General features: G+C 38.9%; 1 protein-coding gene across 2 annotated transcripts in view; it reads left to right on the top strand.

Annotated features, from left to right (window-relative positions):
- Window positions 1-1701: 1701 nt before the first annotated feature.
- Window positions 1702-23303, top strand: part of LOC127072519 (myb-like protein Q) — a 34324-nt gene continuing 12722 nt past the window's right edge. Inside the window, exons 1-2 of one of the 2 annotated variants that reach the window (XM_051012967.1) lie at window positions 1702-2678; window positions 8777-9562. In XM_051012967.1, the coding sequence (XP_050868924.1) occupies window positions 8782-9562 (781 nt within the window). In that variant the 5' untranslated portion in view covers window positions 1702-2678; window positions 8777-8781. The remainder of the gene's footprint in view (window positions 2679-8776; window positions 9563-23303) is intronic. The other variant, XM_051012977.1, reaches the window with a different exon arrangement.

Here is a 23303-nt window from a genome sequence, read left to right on the forward strand (position 1 = left end):
CGCAGTGTTTCGTCTTTGAAGAATTTGAATCACCATTTAATCTTCCTAACATCAAAATATCTTTATCTATTGTATTATTAATCCTCAAGATATGAAAAATAAACGAACGATTAAATATATACATAAATATATTCATAAACATAATTTTTACACGTCGACATCTTTTTTTTCGTACATTTAATAGTACATAGATTTTATTTCCTTAACGAAATATTGAAAAGATATTCATACATACACAGATTGTGTATATATATATATATATGTATATAGATTAGAAGACGGTGGAAGTGACATAACGAGAGGCTATCTCAAGCGCGCTTTCCGCGTCGACTCGGATTGCACAATGTTATGTGTCAAGGGCTAAGCCGTTGGCGCGCATACGTTTGTGAAAAAATGATAACTCATTTTGTTGCGCGTGCATGCAAATCGTCGTATGATAATGACGATGCTCGATATCGTATAGATAATTGTATAGGTATAAATTTCTTCGCTATCTTCGTTTAACAAATTTTAACTATCAAAGTATTTACTTAATATTTCAAATAAAAATAAATTCCTTTGAATTCATGGTAGCATCGTCTACGTCTACGATGATTTGATGGAAGTCGTGGCATCCGAGCAACCCTCTAGCGTCACTCGGCCGACGACGAGTAGAGTCGGTCATTGACGTGCGACGAATCGATGCTTAGAGTCTAGTATCTGCTAACGCGTTTAGCGTGTCTCCTTCGACGAAGATTCTGCTCCGCTAAGCTCTCTCCTCCACGGGACGGCACGTTTTTGATCGATCGATGCTAGCACGCGTTTACTATACATACATACATAGATACTAGACATCTCTACACCCAACACAGAGCCATCATCGATATATCGATAATATCGCCTAATCTTTTGCCACTATGGTTTCGAAGTGGATAAAGTCAAAGAGTCTACGCCATTGGCCTAGTCGAGACTGTCGCAAGATTTTAATTAAAAACTCAAAGGGTTATATACAAAGCGTGGACGGCTTCCAAGTAACCAGCGTTTATTACAAAAACGATAGACTCACGTCTCTCGTTTGAGAATCGAAAGGTCCACGTGTTTGGTAGAGAGAGAAAGGAGATGCTAAAAGAGAGAGAGAGAGAGAGAGAGAGAGAGGATAAAGTAGGAGGCGTAAGAAGTTATCGACGTGTAAATTTATCCGGATAAACGCGATCGAGGAGTATAGACATTGTGGGAGCATGATGATAGGAGGAGGGTAAGGCGTAACACGTCTACATGCTCGCAAGTATTAAATCCGTACAGGTTCCGACAGGTTGCCAACCGCAAGCTCGCACCACATGTGGCCTCCACGTTTCTCCCATGACAAACTTACGCGAGACGGCGTACATCAAACCATAACATATTCCAGAGGACGAATGCCTTTCTCGAAAAGGATGTCGCGATATTAAAGTTTCTTCGAACGAGCTAAATATCAACGAACTGAAAACGAACGATATTTTTAACGTTCAATTCGCAATCGTTACAAATGATCGTACGTTTACGTTTATATCAATTCAGGATGTTTAAATAACCAAAAAAAAAAGAAGAAAAAACACAGAAAAATAGTGTATTAATATTCCGATAAATTCAATGGGAGATAAGGACAGGGTGCTTCATTCGAATGATACGGTTCTGGCGCCCGGTCCCGTAGCGGTGGACATAGCCGCGGAAGATGGAAGGAAAGCGCACGGGATCGCACAGTTCAGTCGCCTTTTACCGGCCTTACCGAGAGGATCGGATCGTTGCCGATCGGTGTGCGCGTACGTACGACTCCCTTCGAGAGCTAACGTAGAGCGAGAGAGGCCGATGATACTGTAAGACGTACAAAGAGGGACGACAAGTAACTAAAATATAAAAGAAAAGGAAAGGGAAAATAAAAGATAAGAACAGACAAATAAAAGAAAAAGAAAAAGAAAAGAAAAGAAAAGAAAAGAGAAATAGAGAAGAAGAAGAAGATAAAAGGTTTACCACCTTAGAAAGTTTTGTACAGGATTACTCTAAGAATGAAATTCTTCCTCTGCCTGGTTGAAGAAGGCAGCGGTAGTAGATGTTCTATAAAATTTATTCGAAGCAATTATCTTGATTCTAAAAGAAAACGACAAGGGCGTTTGTGGCGGAACGATAGCAGCATAAGCTGCTGCGACGCTTGAGAAGAAGAAGGGACACCCTTGTAAGCTGATTTTCTTTCTTTCTTTATTTCTCTCTCTCTCTCTCTCTCTCTCTATCTCTCTGTCCCTCTCCCTCTCTCTCTCTCTCTCCTCTCTCTCTCTCCTCTCTGTCTCTCTCTCTCTCTCTTTCTCTTCCTCTCTCTGTCTATCTGTCTATCTGTCTGTCTGTCTGTCTCTCTTTAATCGAAGAGAAACGCAAGACAACACAACCAACGCGTTTATAGAGAGAAGCAGTGCGTGTGAAAGAGAAAGAGAGAGTGATCGAAGAGAAAGATAATATTTCTCACACCGGCGAGCGTTCCAAGAGGGAATCGTACATTTTCGGATCTCTCCTAATCGGTGTTACTATATTACTACGGTATTATCCGTCTCTCTCTTTCTCACTTGTATAAAACCGCGAGATTCGAACTCGCGCCAAAGTGCGTTCCACAGTGGATACTACTACTACTACTATCTCGCTTTTGGATTACGACACGAAGTGGTGGCTGTCAGGTACGTGAACATACCGCGCCCTCCGAGCCGACTACTATACTATACTATACTATACTATACTATACTATGTTATATTAATATATATTATCTAGTCAGACCGTTACTTTATTATTCATATTACATTTTTTTATTATTTTTATTTCTTACGTACTGTTATAAATTTTCTTCGTCATAACGATCAGTTTATAATACTCATTTGGGTGTGTACGCGTATTCCTTTAACGGAAAGAATAGAGAGAGAGAGAGAGAGAAGATGGACCGGCTAAAATTCACGTGTCGAGTTCATCCATGCTTTTATATCTATCTTTCTTTGTCTATCTTACACGCGTTCCTCTTTCGTCTAGTTCATCTCTTCGTTTATCTCTCCCCCTCTCTCTCTCGCTCTCTTTCTATCTTTCTCTTTCTCTCTTCCTCTCTCTCTGTCACTCGCCCGCTCTTTTGCTCTCACTTGGCACCTCGTTACTTTTCCTTTCGTTACTCATTTATCTTTGATTCTTTTCTTGTCTCTCTCTTTAATGTCACCATTGATGAGAAAAAGAGAGACAGAGAGATGGAGACGGAGAGAGAGAGAGAGATGTAGGTAACGATCGATACGCCAAAGGTTTAATCTCTTGTTCTATTCTCACGATACTATTCTACTTACGTATTTACGTGCGTCTGTATATATATATATATATATATATATATATATATATAATATGGACATGTGTTATGTGTCTGTATATATATATGATGAGAATTGCCGTAGGTTACGGATCATTCGAAAGCCGTGAATATTTAAACGCGGGCGAAAAAGCGCGACTCTCGCCGGCCGCCCACGCTTTTACCTAATTTCACGCAACGTGCACGTTGTACGGGATAAATATGTTTGCACATGTATATGTAATGTACTTCAAAACTGTTGTTATTCGAAACACGGATGAGTCTTCAAAACCGGACAAAATTATTCGAGTTATCTTCAACCTGACTCATTTCCAATATTTAATAAATTAATATACATATATATATATATAATACATCACATATTATTTATATATAATACATTATATATATTTCATTCATCTAATTAAATTTAAATTTCTTTGAATATTCTATATATATATATTATTTTTTCTCTTTCTTAATCTGAACTTTAACCATGTTTATATATAAACATATAGATCTCAATAAATGAAGAGCCTCGATCAAAGAAAAACTCTGATCTCGAAATCGATATCGTAATCATATTGTGTCATGTATAATGTGTAATGTTTGTACGCGTGTGTGTATATGTATATATCGATTTCGCGGGAGCGGAAACTCGCCTCGAGCTTTGTCCTTACAATATCGTTCTAGACCTCCTCTCGCACCTCTTCGGAATGGGTAATAAATAGACTCTTTTGCTGAATCACGCATTCGTCGAGCCGACGATTACAAGTACGCGATTTTCGAATTAGAGACCTGAATCGTCGTCGTTGGCGCCGCGCTTCTATCGTCGTCGCGATTTTTAATCGTCGACTGCGAGATAAGCATCTCTCTTTCGTGTGCCCGTTTTAGGAAAAGAGAAAGAAAAAGAGAAAGAAAAAGAGAGAGAGAGTGGGAGTAGGAGTAGAAGAGCGAGGGAGTTAGGGTGGTAGGGAGTGAAGGAGAGGGGAGGACGATTCACTCGCTTCCGTACCCTTCAATACAAGGCCACGCCTCGTCGTGCGGGCCTGGAATTCCCATCGTTTGCACCCCCATCCCTACCATTTTCCTTTTTACCTGATTCTGCAAAAGGCCCTTTGCTTTTACAATGTTTCCAAGCGTCCTTCAGTTTTCCCGCCAACTGTTCGACCGTACGGTAGTACGGTAATATGCGTTCTCGGAGTGAATTTCGATGTTGATGTTTTTCGTTTAAATTATTTGTTTATTAGTTATATTAATTGGTTATTGTTCGTCGAATTGTTTATTTTTAAAAATGGCTGATTATGTGATTTTTGGTGAGTACGTCGCATTTTATTTTCTTTCTCTCTTTCTTTTTTTCTTCTTTCTTTTTTTTTAAGAATTTTTCTACTCTCTGCCTCCACTTTTTCTTCTCAGAAGTTCTTCCGTTTACCAAATCAAAAGTTATCGTTCCATCCGCGATGTGTTCCGTGAGCTAATTAGCATTTAGTGAAAAAAGAACTGTCGGCTCGTTATAACGATAATATTCGTTGAAGGAGAGGAGTGACGTTCGATCTCTAAACCTCGGACCGAGGACCGGTTTTCTTATGCGTTCTGACGCTTTGTGTAGATATGTAAAAAAGAAGTTCGATCCATCGATCGCCGGTTGTCGCCGTCGAAAACGAAACCGTGCGATATTCTATTCTAAACAATTTTCGAAAGTTCAAAATGAAAGCCGCACGCTTTATCCGAATTCTCGATCGAATAAATTTCTTTTCATCGTTCGATATTCGAACGCAATTTTAATTTCCGTGAAACTTTTCCTTTCGAAGCGACGCCATTTCAAATTTTTTTATTTTTCAACTTCGTTCACAAGATGCAATTTTTTTCCCTCTTTTTTATTCTTTTAATTAGATTAACAATTCTGTTATTATCTTCGATCTTCAAGAAAATATTCGAGCCGTGTGAAACTTTTTATTTCTCCTCGGTGTATTAATCCGATCAATGAAAAAAATCGTCAGATATTATATATTGTCTACTTTTTTCCCTTTCCTGTTTTTTATTTTTTTTTATTTTCTTTTCTTTTTCTTTTTTTTTTTTGAACTCGTCAATGTTTACCTACATATATATTTATTTACTACGTAAGAAGTTTCGCTAAAAACGCTTCTTCTTCTTATTTCTTTTTTCCAGTAAACACTTGCAAAAACTATTGCTATTTATGTACTCTTTGTTCTTCAAAACATTTCAGACCGTGTTTATCGTACGCGACTAAACGGCACAATCTCTTTTTCACGTTTCCTCTCTTTCTCTCTACTACTCGTTTGATAGTAGTAGGTAGTAGTAGAGGTAGTAACAGGTCGCTTCGAAGACGACGCGCCTAGGTAGCAGACCTTCTCTTTCCTTGTTTCTCTTAGGTTGGCCCGAAGGCGAGAAGAAAAAAAGGGTACGCGCTTGCTTTCTTTCGTGTTCAAGGCCGCTTCACGATGGTCATTACCATTACTACCGATTCTCTTTTGTTCGGCTATGTTTCGCTTGGGAATCTCCAAAAGAAAAAAAAAGAAAAAAGAAGGAAAGAAAGAAAGAAAGAAAGAAAGCGTTTTAAAGAGAAGGAGGGTCAGGTAAAGGGAGGGTGAGAGGAGGGGGAGGTAGAACGCGCGGTAACCGCGCGCGCAAGCGTGTATTGTTTTTCTCATCTAGGAAAGTTTTTCACGAGCGACGCGTCACAAAGGGCGCTTAGTTTCACGAACAGAGATTTCTTCTTTTTCAACGATCGACCCTTCATCTTTTTCATTCTTTTCTCTCTCTCTCTCTCTCTCTCTCCTCTCTCCCCTGATTCGATAAAAATCGGCATCATTGGATCAACCGATACCAAACGAAATACGAGAAATCTGTGATTCGAATTTCATTTAAATTTCTTTCGAGCTTTCACCTCTTATATTACTCTCCTCTTTTCTTCTCTCTTCTTTCTCCCCACTCCCTCTCTCTTCTCTATCTTTTCACAGATAAGTTTTTGATGTAAATAAGATACTGTTCCTGTCTCTCTAAGAGTTGGCGTGTACTACAAACAAAGAAAAAAAAAACCAAGACCCACATTCTCACCGTGTTTAGATTGCCACGAAAACAATGCGAAAGACGCAAAAGGTTAGGAGAAAAACAAAGTGACGTGTCGAGTAAGAGAGAGAAAGATTGAAAGAAACGGAAGTTTCGTGTAGAAAAACACTTGCCTGAGATAAGATATATTTTGACACAAAGGCAGCAAGATTATGGGGGTTGGAAAGTGGTGGTGGTGGTGGTGGTGGTGGTAAGGAAGGTTTGAAGGAGGAGAAGGAGAAGGGTGTTGCCGATTTCTTTTCTAATCTCCTTTTCTAATGTTACACGATTGTTAAAATGTCACTTTGTGTGTCGTTCGCTCGATTTGAATCATCATCTTCTTCTTGGATGTCAGCGGTAGAGGTCTCGCGCGAGATTCGATAAGGAGGGCGTTTCCTCCCTGAGGATCAAGGTCCGTGCGCGCGCGCGTCAGTCCGCATAACCACCCATCTGTGTTTGCGTCGGACAGACGCCAAGAAAAAAAAAGCAGGGATGAAACGAACGAAAGACGAAAGAGAAGTGGGAATGTTGGGTGATGGTGGTGGTATGGCGAATAAGCTAGAGCTGAACTTATTATTGCCTTGCGATAAAAATTCTTTTGATTTGCTTCCTTTTCTCTGATCGTCTGTTCTCTTATTTTTTTTTTATTTTTTATTTTCTCTTTCTTTCTCTCTTTCTCCTCTCTCTCTCTCTCTCTCTCTCGTAAACGTTGCAACTGGCGAAACGACCGAGGTCTCGTGGAATTTCTTCGTTGATCGTGACTCATACTGGTAAGCTCCTTACCGGTACGCTTATAACTCGATATGCTCTATTTCCAGCTGAACGGCTTCTCTTACGCGTGCAAAAGCCGATCCGTTGAAATTCCTGGAGACGAAATAAGGAGATAGGAACACCATTGCCAACGATTTTCCGCGAATTTTTCTCAAAGCTTTTTCGGTTCTTCCAATACTCATAGTATACCTTTCTCTTTTCTTTTTTCTTCTTTTCTTTTTTCTTTCTCGTTTCTTTTCTTTCTTCTTCCCTTTCCTTTCCTTTCCTTTCCTTTCTGTTGCTTTCTTTTTTGCTTTTTGTTTTCTTTTTAACTTTTTCTTTTTTTTTCTCCCTTTTTTCCCTATTCTTTAGAAATACTCTTGATATTTGTTGCGACTGTCGATTCTTCCTTTTGTCGAATTTATTATTCAGTGAAAAGGGGGGACAAAAAAAGGAGAAGAGGATTCCAAGAGACTTGTTATTTCCTTGCCTTTTTGAAATCGGAAACCGGATTATTCTGGCATGAGGAAGAATGGAGAGTTTTAAAATAAATAGCGATCTCCTTTCATTTCCTTACGTTCGCACCGTATATGGTCTTTCCACTTCTCCTTTAGATGTTTATTTATATTTGTATTTATATTTATATTTATATCATCGCTCTCGTTATTCGTTGAAAAAAAAAAAAAGATCGTTTAGGTAATACTTAATACTCTAGATTGTTAAATGAAGCTCTTATAATTAATACAGCGAATGAAAATTTTATTCGAGGATATCTGATCAAATGTAAATATTTAACTACCGTAAAATCCATCATACGTGTCGATCATTTGTTACGAAAGAATAACAAAAACTCACTTGTTTCTATTCATTTTTTGTCAAATGCGTGACATTTTCCTGGCGCCGTGTATATTTTTTCTTAGAATACATGACGGAAGGAAAAAAGCTAGTTATATGCAATTTACGCGCATATGTATGTATGTATGCATCCATCCATCCATGCATGCATGCATGCATGCATGTACGTACGTACGTACGTACGTACGTACATATGTATGTATGTATGTATGTATGTATATATGCCGCGATATTTTATATGTACATACATATATGTTATACATATGTACGTCGACCGGTCTATCGAGCGTTCGTCCACGTGGAAGGTCGTCTAATTTTACCGCTAATATGCAAGGTTAATACGCGGCCTCCATTCACATGTCTCGATGTACAACGTTGATCTTCGCGATAATACATCAATGTATTGCGGCACGTGTCGTAAAGTTAACCGCTAAACGTTCTTTCACGATACACGGAACGTAATATTGCGACAAACATTTTATGATCTTCACCAAATACGATCAACACTTTCTAATCTCGATTAGTTAATATCTCGATTAAAAAGAAAGATATTATTGATTATCGATAAACTCTTATTGGATTAATGATTAATTTTATATGATATAATTCATAATAAATAATTCAAATCTATATGTCATTCTTACGTTCTATCGATCGAATTTAATGATAGTTTTGTAGCAATAAAAAAAATTAAAAGAAAAGAAAAGAAAAGGAAAGACAGAAAGTAAGAATAAAAATACTTGGTTAAAATTGATTCACGTTTCTAATTTGTTGTTATACAGGTAATATGCCAGTACCTGTTTGGGATTGCCCGGAATTGGGCCCTATGGACGAAGCTTTGGAAACAGCAAGCGTTGTTTCGGAGGATATCTGGAAGAAGTTCGATTTGGACTTCCCACTGGATATCTATTCCAATCGACCGTACGACGAGACCGTTCTTCCCGAGCTTATCTATGACAAAGTTACATGTATGGCATCTCGAGAGATTCGTCATCATGATTGCATGTGGGCCGGCTTGTGTATCAGCAAGGAGCACAATAGAACTTTGCCTGCTAAGAAAGATTCTCAGTTACAAAAGAAAATACCAGCTGGTAGGAGTTTGCTCATATCACGTGCTAGTACATCTGCACGTTCCTTGATGAACGTTCAGCAACAACATCAAGCGTTACAACAACAACAACAACAACAACAGTTGCTGCAACAACAACAACAATCTCAACAATGTCGTGTGAAGAGTTTAGAAAGCGATGGAGATTCCACAAGACCCGATACACCACCAACATCGACGTCAGATACAGATACAGACGACGAAGTTCCTGTCTTTAGACACGATCAGATCAATATACACGAGAAGCTATCGGAATGCATGTCCGAATCGATCATCAGGGCGGCGCCGGTTAGCGAAGTTACGGGTCAGCTTGTCAGACGGTTCTATGACAGAAGGAAAGAGGAAGAAAACAGTCATCAACCGAACTTGAGAAATACCCTTAGCGATCATTGCTATCATCTTAATCATCCCGCTTACAAGAGGCTCGAGAATCTTGGCGTTCAGACACCTTCAGAATCCGGTAAGTTATTTTTTCATTTATCGATAGGACGTGCTTACTATTAACGTAATATCTATACGTAAACAATATTTTTTATATTTTCAACAACAGTATCAACAAGTGAATGATATATAAAAATGATATTACAATGAAAGATTTATTCTCTTATCTTATGAAGGACAGAAATTCTTATATACTTCTACATCAAAATTTTCTAGTATTATCTTTGATAAGTTTCGTTAATTTAATTGGATGAGAGTCGAGTTAACTATCGGCACGTTCTCGGGTTATCGATTATAAAAAGCCGTTTCACGAGGAATCCCAAGGTCGCTCGTAATTCGAGGGGATCGATGGTAAAATATCGCGCGTACCTCTCGAATTCGGTACCCGCATGAGTATGCTAATTCCGCGAGGTTATTCGTCATCGTTGAAGCACGAGCAGCGTTCAGCCGAAGGAGGAAACCCGTTTTGAAGATGAGAGAGACAGAGAAAGAGAAAGAGAAAGAGAAAGAGATAGAGATAGAGAGAGAGAGCCGGAGGTCGGTACACTAATGTCCTCGGGCAAGTTATTTATTACGAGACAGATCCCGTGAGAATTTCGTACCGTCGTGAAATTAATTCGTTGGATCTCTGTTTCTCTATCTATCTTTTCTATCTCTGTCTTTCTCATTCTCTCTTTCTTTCTCGACTGAGAAGAAACACAATCGCGTTTTCATTTTTTTTTCTTCTTCGAATCCGTCGTCACGTGTTTTCGATAATTCGACCATTAAAGTCATATAAATTATCGTTTTTCTTTGTTCTTTTTTTTCTTTCTTCTTTTCTTTTTTTTTTTTTAATTTTTCTCCGCAAAAAAAGATAACTTATTTGACGTAATATAATGGCCCTGTTAAGATAAAACATTTTTATAAGATCGTATCCTATCAAAGCAAAAATGATTTTACTTTGAGCACTGTGTGTGGTTAACTGATATATACAACATTGCATGGTTGAACGTTTAATGCGATCGAGGACGCGTAAAACATTGTGTTAAAGTAAATAATGGAAAGTAACAAGATAAGAGAACTACGATTTCTTTTACCTACTAAGTTTTATCGCAGAAACTTCAAATTACTCGACGAGAAGGGAAAACTTGTACTGATAAAGGCGCGCGTTTCATTTAACACGTATATGTATCTCTCGAGATATTCATGTAAATTGCAATAAGATGCCTGTAATTGTAGTACACATCGTAGTACGGGAATAAAAACACATTTGGCGGGAAATTCGAGTCGACAAATATATACATATATCTGTTGCTTGATTCTTAGTTAATGCAATACCACACCCAGCAATAGTCCAGGGGGAAAAGGGACCCCTTTTTGAAATAGCCAGACATTACCATAACCTTTCTCCCTTAGCCCTTCTACTTTACAATCGATCGAAACTTCCCTAGTTATTCGCTACATCCGATATATCCCAAATAAAAAATTGTTTTTTATATTTAGAAATGTTCTCTTGAACATTTACATCGATTTCTTTTTTTCCGCGTTCGTTATCGAACAATTGACACTCGTGTTTTAACAATACATGTCCTAATATTCATTTTACATTGGAATCTTTATTCGATTTTTTCGTATCTATCAACAACGAGTTCGTCTTTCTTCTTTTTCTTTTTTCTTGTTTCTTATTTTCTGTACGAGAGTAACGATGATTGACTCTCTGTCAAATTATCGAAGGAATTATTCTCTGCGGATATATTTTACAGACATACAGTCCATAACAGCGTTTCTCAACCTATGATCTACAAGCTTAATATCGTGCTGCGTTAAATTTTTAATGGGCCTGTGATATGATACTTGTTATCTTAAATTTAAACGAGAAAAGTAATTAATTTGTTAGAGATTTCTTCTAGTCAATTTTTGCGAGTTTGCGAGAATTTTGAAAGTAATAATTTACAATGACTCCAGTCTTTATCAGATTCTTCAAAATTATATATCGTAAATATTTGAGTCCTGGTATCGTTACAAAAACATATGTATTGGATCACACGGAAAAAATTGAGAAACGCTGGTCTACAATACGAGTAGTACGATGGTATTCGAGGATATATACAAACGTATGACACATACGTATATACATATGTATGTACGTACATCTTAAAAGAAAATCAAGTATATTTACAGTTTTCTTCGACGTCGATAGCTATCTTTGATTAGAATCTTGTTTTGTAATCGCAAAGTAGGAAAGATAATTCAACGTTACAACGAGCGTTCATGATTATCATCATCAATTGCTTCTTCTAGACTTTAGATTTCTGCGAATACCTTCAAGAGACAATTGTCAATCTGAGAAAATTTTAGATTCTTTCACATTTGAAATAACATTAATTTGCGAAATCGATTCTCGTGTGCCCTGGAAAACGAATATGGCGTAGATCGTAACATTCTAGAGAAAAATCATGATAAAGTATATTTATTGAAACCATATTGCATCACATGTTGACATCGCTCGTGGACTGTATTTCAATACAAATGTATATATGTGTTACAGACGCGAATGTTTTGTATATTATGTCGTGTTCACATCACGATTATCAGCCGTTTATTATTAGCCTCTGTCGTTGCAATCTTTTATGCGATTCCATCTTATCGTTTAACACTGGGACACTTCCGATGCAAGAAATAAGATATAAAACGATAATAAAGAGAGAGGGAGAGAGAGAAACGGACTTGTACATCTATCAAATCGATTTATTTATTCTTACGTAATGGATATTAAATGAAAAGAGAGACGGTCTGTACATTGTTATTTATTTATTCACTCTTCGGGAAATCGAAGTCTTGTTGACGCGTTTTTTTTCGAGATAACAAAAGGAGAGGATGATTGTGAGATTTTTCTGAAGAAGAATAAGCGCGATAGCGACGGTGACGGCGACCTCGTCTAGGTATACTTGACGATCACGTATGCGAGAGAGAGAGTGAGAGGGGGAGAGAGAGAGAGAGAGAGAGAATATGCGAAGGAAGAAGAAAAAAGAGAGACAAACAGACAGAGACCGAGACCCAGAGAGAGAGAAAGATAGTGAGTGAGAGAGAGAGAGAGAGAGAGAGAGAGAGAGAGAGAGAGAGAGAGAGAGAGAGAGAGAGAGAGAGAGACTGAACTGAGTAGTCCACGGGGACAACGCACGTGTGTTGTGGCTCTTACGCGCGCACGTGACCTAGGCACGTACGTTGCGCCTCGTAACTTGATTACTTTACCGTCTTTACCTCTTGGAAGGTGCCATTTGGATCTCTTGGAAGCTCGATCTCACCATCTCTCTTTTTCAACTGTATATATATGCGTCGTGCAACTTTGCGTAATCGACGATACCATCGTAGATGCGTCTAGATCTCGTTCCTTCATACGCGGAAAAAAAGATCGAACCTTGTCCCTCCTCTCAAATAGAAGGAATCTTTTTCCTCATACCAATAAATATAGCGAATAACTGTATAGAAATAGCGGAAATTCGTTGTTGGTTTAAATCATTCCATTGAATTTTCTAGAGCAAAGGTATCTCTTTTACTTTTACTTTTCTATTATTTTTTCATAGAACGTGTATTTGTGTCTTGGATTCAAGAGACAAGTTTCTTTTTTCTCTTGCTCTATGTTTTTCTTTCTTTCTTTTTTTTCTTATCTTTTTTTTCGTTCATTTTATCAGACACATTTCTTGGAAAGACTCACGAGAAATTGCAATCCCAAGCGACGATCATCGTTTAGAATTCCTCTACTTTTAAGGACTTCCTCTTCTTGCTTCGACTGGTAGACGACCTTGATGAATCCTACGTTTCTGTAATGGTTCAATCCTGTAAAGTTTTCAGCGGGATATCGTTACGATATATCTCGGATAAAGAAAATTGATCGGATCAACGACGACGTTTCTTTTCTCCCATTCCGAATCTAAATCAATCTAGATGGATCTTTAGACATGACTCTAATAGTAGAGAGACATTAGATAGAAGGGTCTCGAAAAGTATACGCGTTTCGTCCTCGTCGCGTCGGCTCTCTTAATAGACCGAGAAGGAGCTCGAACGATACCGTGCGACCGGACACACTGCAAATTTGATCTTGGCGCGGTCGGATCTCTACGTAATTGGTAATTGCTTGGACCACGACTTCTAAATCGCTACTTTTGACGCTCTCTACGCCGCGCTTTAGAGCAGGTCGATAGTTGACGTTTAAAAGGCGAAGGAAGGAAGCATGCTGTTGTGTCACGTGAATCCTCGACAAGGTTGTGAAACGAAATCATGAGAACGATTTCGATAATTTAACAAAGCAACGTTAATTTTTCTCGTCTATTTCTCAAACGATCTCAATCTAATAAATTCCAATAAATTCCCAAGATCGTTGTAAAATCGATAAACAAAACGAGTTTTAACTCGTACGCAATTTTTTTCCCATTTGCAAGGAGGAGGAGCAATCTCATTTATTATTTTTACCGTTCCAACAGGCTTCGTTTTTTTTTCGCGATATCTTTTCGAATCTCTTCTGCGCAAATCGGCACGACCTCTGTCTCTCCTTTCCGTTCGTTGTCCCGGCTGATCAACCGGCTCCTTCGATATTTCTTTTTATTTTCCTTTTATTTCACGCCAGTTGGCCGACCGAAAAAAGTTGATGCGAGAAATGCCGAAAGCGGCACGGACGGGGGGTATATATATTAAAAGCGTCTCTTACATAAGTGTTGCAAGGAAATACAAAATCCTTTTCGTAAATTAAAAAACCAACTGGTATCGTCTATAATTTTTTACTACGAATGTCAAAAGAGATCGTTTCTATCGATTTGTATAAAAGTTTATACAATGATTAATAAACATATTAAGGGAAAGAGGAAAGAAGGGAGAGGGAAGAAAAAATAATAAATAAAATTAAAAGAAAACTTTGTGTAGTGTCTCTAAAAGAATAGAGACGTTTCGGACTCCGCGCATGCGCGTCTCGGTTGCGCGGGAACTCGAAGGTCACGCGGTACCGCGTGACGTCAGTCGATAGCCGGTCGCTGCTTGCGGTCAGGCGTGGGACCCCGCCGTGGCGGTTTAAATGGTCGCCGGAATGCGGTTAAGCCTTTTTGCCATTCGCGCGCAGTCGCGCTCCAGGCGGTGAGGGATGCTCAGTGCCGTCTCGTGCTGGTACCACGCCCCTTCGGTATTCCCTTTTTCGAAACTTGCTTATCATTGCTTTTTTATTAGAATTATTTCGAAATCATACTTAACATTTTATTTCTTTTGATTTATTACCTTTCATGTTCGTAAGTTTATATAAAAATAATATTTCGTATTTATATGTTCCTTTCTAAATATCATAATCGTATTGAATAAAATCGATAAATATCAGATGAAATCTATATAATGATTTTTTTCTTTCTTTTTTTTTTTGTTCGGATTAATTAAACTTGATATTGAACTGTCAGCTATTCACTCAGATAATCAAGATTTCTCGTAATTTTATTTTCACTTGTTAAATGTAACGATATTGCTTTATATCGTCCACTGCGTGACGTTATCGCGCCTACGTCCTTTTTCTAACTATCGATTCGACCTACGCTCCCTATAGCGATCTCGATAGCAAGAGTTTCCACGAAGCGCAACATCTGTGTGCGTGTTGTATCTATGTATGTCCATCGTCTAGAGGATGGCGCCAATCTAGCGCTTTTCTCGCCGACCGCGATTACGTAGTGCGAATAAACTCGTGCCGGCTTTTACGAGAGGCTCTTTAATTCTAGGTTTCTATTTTGTTTTAACTAGGTTGCAAGTTACAGAGAAATAGATATTTCATTGTGGATCAAGATAATTCTAGAATTCCTTGAAAGTGATCGACCGATGATTATATTCTCTTTTTTTCTCTCTCTCTCTTCCTGTCTTTCTCTTTCTCTTTCCTATCCTGCCAGATTAATCATCCTGACAGGATTCGTAGAAGGTTAAATCGTTGGTGTAAACATCGATGCGCTTTGTTCGCCAAATATCTTTCTTCCTCTCTATCTCTATCTCTAGGCTTTTTTAGTTCTCTTTTCTCACACAGAGGGACATATACACAAGTTGGCAGTCGAATCACGATGGACGCGTTACAGAAATATTTTCCCGATCCGATTCGATCTCACGAGACATCGAGTCAATATTTGGTTGACCTGTAATATTAACTATATAACTTGAAAATAATTTCAATCTGATCGCTTTAAGAAAGAAATACATACAATTTCGGAATGCCGCATTAAGAAAGAAAAAAGAAAAAGAAAGACTAGACTAGACTAGACTAGACCTTGACCTCGACCTCTTGCATTCACTTTGGTAAAATCAGATACATACTCGTTTCAATAAATTTTTCGAGGTTGGATTTTTGAATGGCTTATTCTTCGTGTTTTTTAAATATTCTTATTTCTTCGAGGAAAAGAAAAGAGGATGTAGAGACAGACACGGAGTAAGGTTTGTGAGTGGTGGTTGTTCTCACTCCCCATGCAAATCATTCTGTTAGCTTCCAGGAAAATCGCTGTGGAACGCGTCGGTCAGCACCGCGAAGGTGCGCTCGCTCGTTCATTCGCTCGCGTCCGCATGAAAATGCATGCGACGTCGTCGTTCCGCTTCGTTCGTCCGTGCTACACGTTTCTGGAATTCGGTGGGTGCAGTTACGTGCTCGGCGTTTCGACCGAAAGTACATTTCGATCGTGCGACATCTATTTCATTTCTTCTTTTCCATTTTGTTCTTTCTGCTTTTATTTTGTCTTTCTTCCGTTAAAATTCTCTTATCAATATGAGATTTATGGCAGACCTCTTTTCAAATATTATTTTTGCTAGATTTACTTGCTACATTTTCTTATTATTTATTAACAGTTCGAGACTCCATTATAATGGATTCTCGAGCATTCAAGAAAAACAGCATTGAAATTGCATTGTATTCGCGTTTTGTCATCGAAATGTAGTAAAGTGTAGGGTAACAACGTGAGTCGGATCCTAATTTCATTGAAATGCAGTTTCACTGCGAACGTAACTCATGGCTTTTCTGGTAGTTGTTATTGCAAAACTATTCTCTTTCGTAGAATCGATCGCAGGTGGGTTTAATACATCCTAGATCTCTCTTTCTCTTTATCTTTCTCTTTCTATCTTTCTACATTACGAAGGTAAGAGTTAAAGCTTCTAGGTATTCTACGAGCGTAAGAACGAACATTTTCTCTCTCTTTCTTTCTATTTCCTTCCTTCCATTCTTTCTTAGGTTTCTCTACTTACATTAGTCTGCCTACCGTTTGCTTTGGCTATAATTACGCCTTTCCTTTACTAACAAGTGGGCGACTATTTTTGTGGAGGGGTTGTGAACGTAAAAGCGCATCTCCTTGATGACGTGACTCGTGTTCGTTCATTCATTATACATCACAGTTGCGTAGCAGAAACGGTCGGATAAGCATCAATCGTAAAATAATCTCGACTACTCGCGTTTTGAAGATTCTTTTTTCTCTCTTTTTCTTTCTTTCTTTTTTTTTTATTCTCGTTCATAGATGAAAGATTTTTTATAACACGCATACGTCAAGGCCTTTTTATCGTCGAATCGACGAAACAAAAAGTTTACCGGTCGATTTGACATTCTCATTCAAGGTAATTATTCGACGTTTAATATAAAACGAAGTATTAAAAAACAAAAAAATGTATATCGAACTAACAGTAACAGCTGCTATTTAAAAGAAAACGCGAGGGAACCGGTTCATATAAACTTCTCTAACAGCTATGTAATAATTTAATACGAGTCTAGTAGATCGTAAAGAATAGCAGGCGTGTCATTTTTGTTTATCGAGGAATTAACAAGCTGCAAAATTAGCGGCGTAATTGGTCGAATTTAAGAACGAAATGATAGAAATGAGATGAATTATCGAAGAAGAAGGAAGAGTTATCGATTTTTTTATTCTTGTATTTTTTTTTCTCTTTAAAATAAGAACGTCATTTATTCGCGTAAACGGATCGGAGTAGTCTCCTTAAATTTTGCACCGGCACGCTAATGAGGAGATCGATCAGTAAAAGTGTCAAATCGAAGAGAAATTTTATGTCTGGGTTTAACGTCGCTTCTACTTTCTCTCTCTCTCTCTCTCTTTCTCTCTGAGTTTTTAGGCTATTTAATCATTCGTTCGTAAGGATGTCGAAAATGTACGTAGACACGCACTCGAGTTATCGCTGCACGAAATTGATCAGAACTAATTCCACGGCGGTGACTCGTAAGTATCCGTCCAACTGAAATGAACGAGGCCGACAACTTTCTCCCTTTGGCGCGTAAGAAAACGGTTCGATGTTCGAAACGCGATCGCTCGAGAGCGTTCTCTCGTACTCTTTCACCATTTCGTCGGACATTTTTTCTTCCTTTTTATCTCTTTCGCGAGAATTCCTATGCCCAATTTCGTTTGATTCGAAGGAGAACGGATAAAAAGATTAAAAAAAAAAAAAAAGAAAGAAAGAAAGGAAGGAAAAAAGGAAAGAAAGAAAAAAAAAGGAAGAATTAATAGAGAAAATCTATCGTCCGAGTGAAAGTCCTTTGAAATACCAATATCAGATTCTTCAGGACGTTTAAATAAATGAAAGGAACGTTTTGTTCGACGCTAAAGGTACTCGATTAATCGTCGAATATACGAGCGGGAGAAGAAAACGATGAAACGCACGCGTGCGCGCCAGGATCGCAAGGACCTTTCTTCTCTCTCCCCTCTCTCTCTCCTTTCCTCCTTTTTTCTCCTTCCTCTCCGCATCGTGAGAGAGGAGACTACTCCTTTCCTCTCCCCGATTAGTCGGCCAACGTCCTCTCTTTCTTATTGCATTTCTCGTTCGAGCCAGCATGCCAGTCCGCTCGCCTACTCTGCTATCGAGCGGACGAAGAAACGCAGCCGACGTGAACGCGCGCGCGCGCATGCTAGAGTGTGAGAAAAAGAAAGAGAGAAAGATGGTGAGAGAGAAAGAGAGGAGAGACAGAGAGAGAGAGAGAGAGAGAGAGAGAGAGAGAGAGAGAGAGAGAGAGAGAGAGAGAGAGAGAGAGAGAGAGAGATATTGAACGGCACTCGAAAGCGATTGGCATTTTCCGTGAGTCAATCGGACGATGATACACTGTCGTCGCCCTCTCTCTCTCTCTCTCTCTGTCTCTCTCTCTCTCTCTCTCTCTCTCTCTCTGTCTCTCTCTTTCGTTCTATCCGGATGACGTTAGCGCATCTCATTTTGTGGGCGGATACCGCCGAGCGTGTGGGCCGCGGTTTCTCTCTAATGCCGTCTGCTAAACTAGGACGCTTCCTGGGTGTTATCCTCTTTATTCGTCCAACGCATCTCGCAACTTAGTTGAGCAAGAATTCGCTTCTCTCTCTCCTTCTCTCTGTTATCGTGGGATTTCACGACGTCGATTTTTTCAGCTATATCTTTTTCTATTTTTATTTTTATTTATCTTGTTTTTTTTTCTTTCCTTTTCTTTCCCTTCCTCTCTTCTTATTTCATTTTTCATGATTTTATTGCATACAAGTATATTTTTGTTAAACGAATATCTCGTGATATTTCTTTGAAAAAAATGTTATTCATTTGTTTGTTTATTTTTTTTTTCTATATTCAATCAGTTAATATAATGCTTGATATTCTATGAGGCGTCTTTTTTGATTGATTTGTTTTTTTTTCTTCTTTTTTTATGCGCGCGTATATTTATCGTTAGTATTTAATCTCGTACGAATATATTCTGCTATTTTCCCCTCATTTGTTCCTTTTCTCTTTCCTTTTTCGTATCGTTACATGTACTCGAGCGGAATATGCCTAGACTCAACGATATCTGTTTTTTTTTTCTCTTCAAATCTCCTTTCTCAAGAGTAAAACGACAAAGTCCCGATAAACTTGCTCGCGCGAACTAGACGCGGATAAATCTAGCTCGCTCCTATAATTCTAGATTTTTTTTGTTTTTTATCTCTTGCCATAGATAACTGTCATTGGATCGGGGCCATTCGACGAATCGATCCGGAAATACCACGTAATAACACAACCTTTTACTTTTTACCAGACATTCTTCTCTATTATCTTCAATGAACGAACCACTTGCTTTTCCTTTTCTTTTGGAATCGATTAATGAATCGATAATAGGGAAAAGATCGACGAGCATTTATAAATATCTTATCCGTGTTCATTCATCGGGCTACTTCAGTGCATATCTATCGAAAGTTGTGGTCTATTTTAAACTATCGTTAAAGATATTATTACAATGTTTTTTTACACAAACAATTCTCAGAGTATCATCGATATTAAACAGACTTTAGATCTAATGGATTTCGCGTCAATTCGGCCGCTCGCTTTCGAATACGCGCGTACTTTCCGCAACGACGTTCGCTTTCGTAACTAGATCGGTCGGTGATGATGTTAGCTAGAAAACACACATACACGTGCACGCACACGCACGTGCACGAGAGTTTGAAGGTAGAGAAAAGTATCACTAGGCACGACTACGTCGAGATTTATGGCTTCTCCTTATATACGGCCGTGTACTTATTTTACTTACCATGAGTGACTAGGAAGAGAAACGTATGTCGTCACGTGCAACGCATTTCCCGGAGTAAAAGTATCATCGTCATCTTACGAATACTTTAAACCGTGGGATCTCGTTTAATCGATGCTCGTTTCTTCGTTTCTCTCTCTCTCTCTCTCTCTCTCTCTCTCTCTCTCTCTCTCTCTCTCTCTCTCTCTCTCTCTCTCTCAACATTTTTTTCTTCTTCGAGCAATAGTTTTCTTTTTTTTTTACCTATATCTTCCTCCTTTTTATCGTTCACCTCAATTCGTAGAAACAGACTTGCTCTCGATGGACTTCAATCGATAGAGAATTCTGTAAATAGACGAATTAGAGAAAAAGAAAGAAAAAGTTCGTACAGGTCACGGATATGACGAGTGACTCGCCTTTCCCGCGGATTCCTAGACGGACTCAACACGGATTTATTTGGTATCTTTTCGATTTATCGCTGCGGCAACGGGTCGTCGAGCGACGAAGAACCCCGCTCTCTTGTTATCGTTTCTCGTTGCTCGAAACTTGACTCGTTGAAAGAATTCCACTGCTGGTGCTTATCAAATGGAGTACTCTCTCTCTCTCTCTCTCTTTTTCGTTGTTTCACGCGTTTCTTTTTATGTAATCGTCGAACGATAAATGCTTCTTAGATTTCGTCTATTAGCATAATTTATTTTTGGAAAAGGAAATGATAAAAATGTCCCTACAAAATATGAGATTAATAATAGAGTTATCGATAGAAGAACGATGGCGTTAACTAAAAATCTTTCCGAAGAAATATAATTATTAAGAGATATCAGAAACTATGACCCAGAATAATGAAAGAAAATAATTCGATAATGCAATTCGATGATACAACAATAAATGAACGAGAATACTCGTATCATTTATTTGTAGGGAATTTTAAAAAATTAAGAGTGATTCATCTGGAATAAAATAGGATGAAAAATGGCAATGGTCGTGAAAGGACGTTTTTCGTAGGGTGCGTCGACACCGAGTGAAGGGCGTCGTAGTAGCGTCGCGACGCCTCGGGCCGAGGGCGCGTTGCTCCCGCACGGATCCGGCGCGTTCGATATCTGCGAAAAGCGTCGACCTCCTCTTCCTCCACCTTCTCCTCCTTCCTCTTTTCTCTTCACCTCTCTTCGCCTCACTTCACCTCACCTCACCTTACTCTTTAGGCTGCCTATTTCAACTAGAGAGAAAGAGAGAGAAAGAGAGAGGGTGGGAAGTGGGAGAGGAAGAGGGAGAGGGAGAGGTGATCGGATCGATTCGCGTCGACGTACTACTATGGCCTGCTTTACAGCAAGAGAGCACTGACCTCCAAGGTCGCTCTTACGCGGCTGCATGTGCCGTCGTCGTTCCTCTCCTTTCTTCTCTTCTCCTCTCTTCTCTTCTCCTCTCTTCTCTTCTCCTCTCTTCTCTTCTCTTCTCGTCTCGTCTCTTTTCTTCTCTCCTCTTCTCCCACCTCTCGTACGCGCGAACAGCTTCCCCTCGAGCGTTTTTCGCGCAGGCATGAGAGAGACAGAGTGAGAAGGGGCGAGGGCGGGAAGGAGATAGAGAGAGAGAGAAGAGTGGTCCAGACTCTTCGTAGCCATACCGCCGACCCCTTCCGCAGCCTCCCGTTGTTATACTCGCGTTCCACGCGAGTATTCTGCGTTGTGTTATTAGGGTTCAATAGTCGAAGGATTTTACATTGAACGAAACTAACAATATGAAAGATCGTTCTTTTACATACGATTTTTTTGGAATATATTCATAACGAGATAATAGTAAAGTATATAACGTCTTGTTAATAACAAGTTAAGCAATTAACTAGAATAATCGTGCTTTTCAAATCGAATTAATTAATATTTTTCAGGATCTTGTTATCTATATCGTTGCAAAATGATTTGTGCGTTTTTCAAGAATGCATCGTTTTCTTACACGCTTGATCGTGTGAATATCATTATCAAGGTCTCCTTTATCAAACGTATTACGCAAGTAAGCACGCAATACATTTGTGAAACGGAGAAAAAAATTTTTTTCTTACGATATTTCCTCTTATCATTGAAGAAAAAAAAGGAAGGACATTAGTAGCGAAAAGCGAGGGAAAAGTGTAATATTATTACATTTATACTGTGTATTAATCTATAATTCCTAAGTGGCCGATCGTATGATCGAGTAGAATGTCAAGCGGGGCAAGGTCAATCGCGATCGATCGTTCGATTTCCGGGTTCTGTTCTGCTTACCTAAACATTTTCTTGCTTTCGTAGAGGTAGAGAAATAGGAAATAAATAATTGAAAGATAACGAACGAAGAAAAGCGAAAGGAGAGGAAAAAGGAGATGCGAAACGTGTCCAATGATAAGATCAAAACGTTTTCTTTACATTAACGCGTTTATTTATCGAAGATTTTTGAGGAAGCGAGAAGGAAGAAGGAAGAAGGAAATTCGAGATGAATTGGTTAGTTGGGTTTGTTGGTCGGTTTGTTGATAGGTTGGTTGGTTAGTTCGTTCACTTATTATTCGTTGCTTGCTAGACTAGCAAATGCGGAGGTGTTGGAGCGTGTTAAATGGCGGAATTCGGGCGGAACGTGCGGTTTCTTCATCGAAACTATAAAGAATGGCACACGTGGCGCCGATGACAAGCCGGCGTTGGCCTCGTAAGAGAGAAAGAGAAAGAGGGAGAAATAGTATTACGGTTAGATATCGAGTGCCGGCCGGTTCCTAATTCGGATATAGGTGTGTAATGTTATTTTTAGAAGTTTAGCGCCTTTTCGCTCTCCGGTCGTTCTGGCCGAACGCCAGTAACGCTCGCGCGCGCTCGAACGGAGGCCACGTAAAACACGTGGAAGCGTCGCGACGCTTTACGCATGCGCTGGCTCTATCTCGCTGTTATATTCATCTCTCTTTCTCTCTTTTCTCTGCTCTTTTCTTTTTTTTTTCTTCTCTTTTTACCTCCTCTTACCGGTGGTCTGTGAATTTAGGCGCGTCGACTACGTGTTGGCGCCTTCCTCGTTCCTTTTCGCTTTTTCTGCAAGAGTCGAGCAGTTTCTCTTCGTGTATTGCTCTCTTGAGAGCAACGAGCTCTTAACAGTTTCGTCTTCTGTCTTTTGTTTTTTTGGTTTTCTTTTTCTGTTTTTTTTTCTTGGTTTTTTTTCCCCCATTGATTCGGTTCCGCGTCTTGTCATTTAATTTGTACGATAGATTTATCGAGACAATTATCGTGCCCAAACGATTTCCATGCTCGCGAAAAATAAATGTATTTCTTCGATATATCTTTTATTGTATTTAAATGAT

Source organism: Vespula vulgaris, chromosome 1 (assembly GCF_905475345.1).
Source record: "Vespula vulgaris chromosome 1, iyVesVulg1.1, whole genome shotgun sequence".
NCBI classification, from domain to species: domain Eukaryota; kingdom Metazoa; phylum Arthropoda; class Insecta; order Hymenoptera; family Vespidae; genus Vespula; species Vespula vulgaris.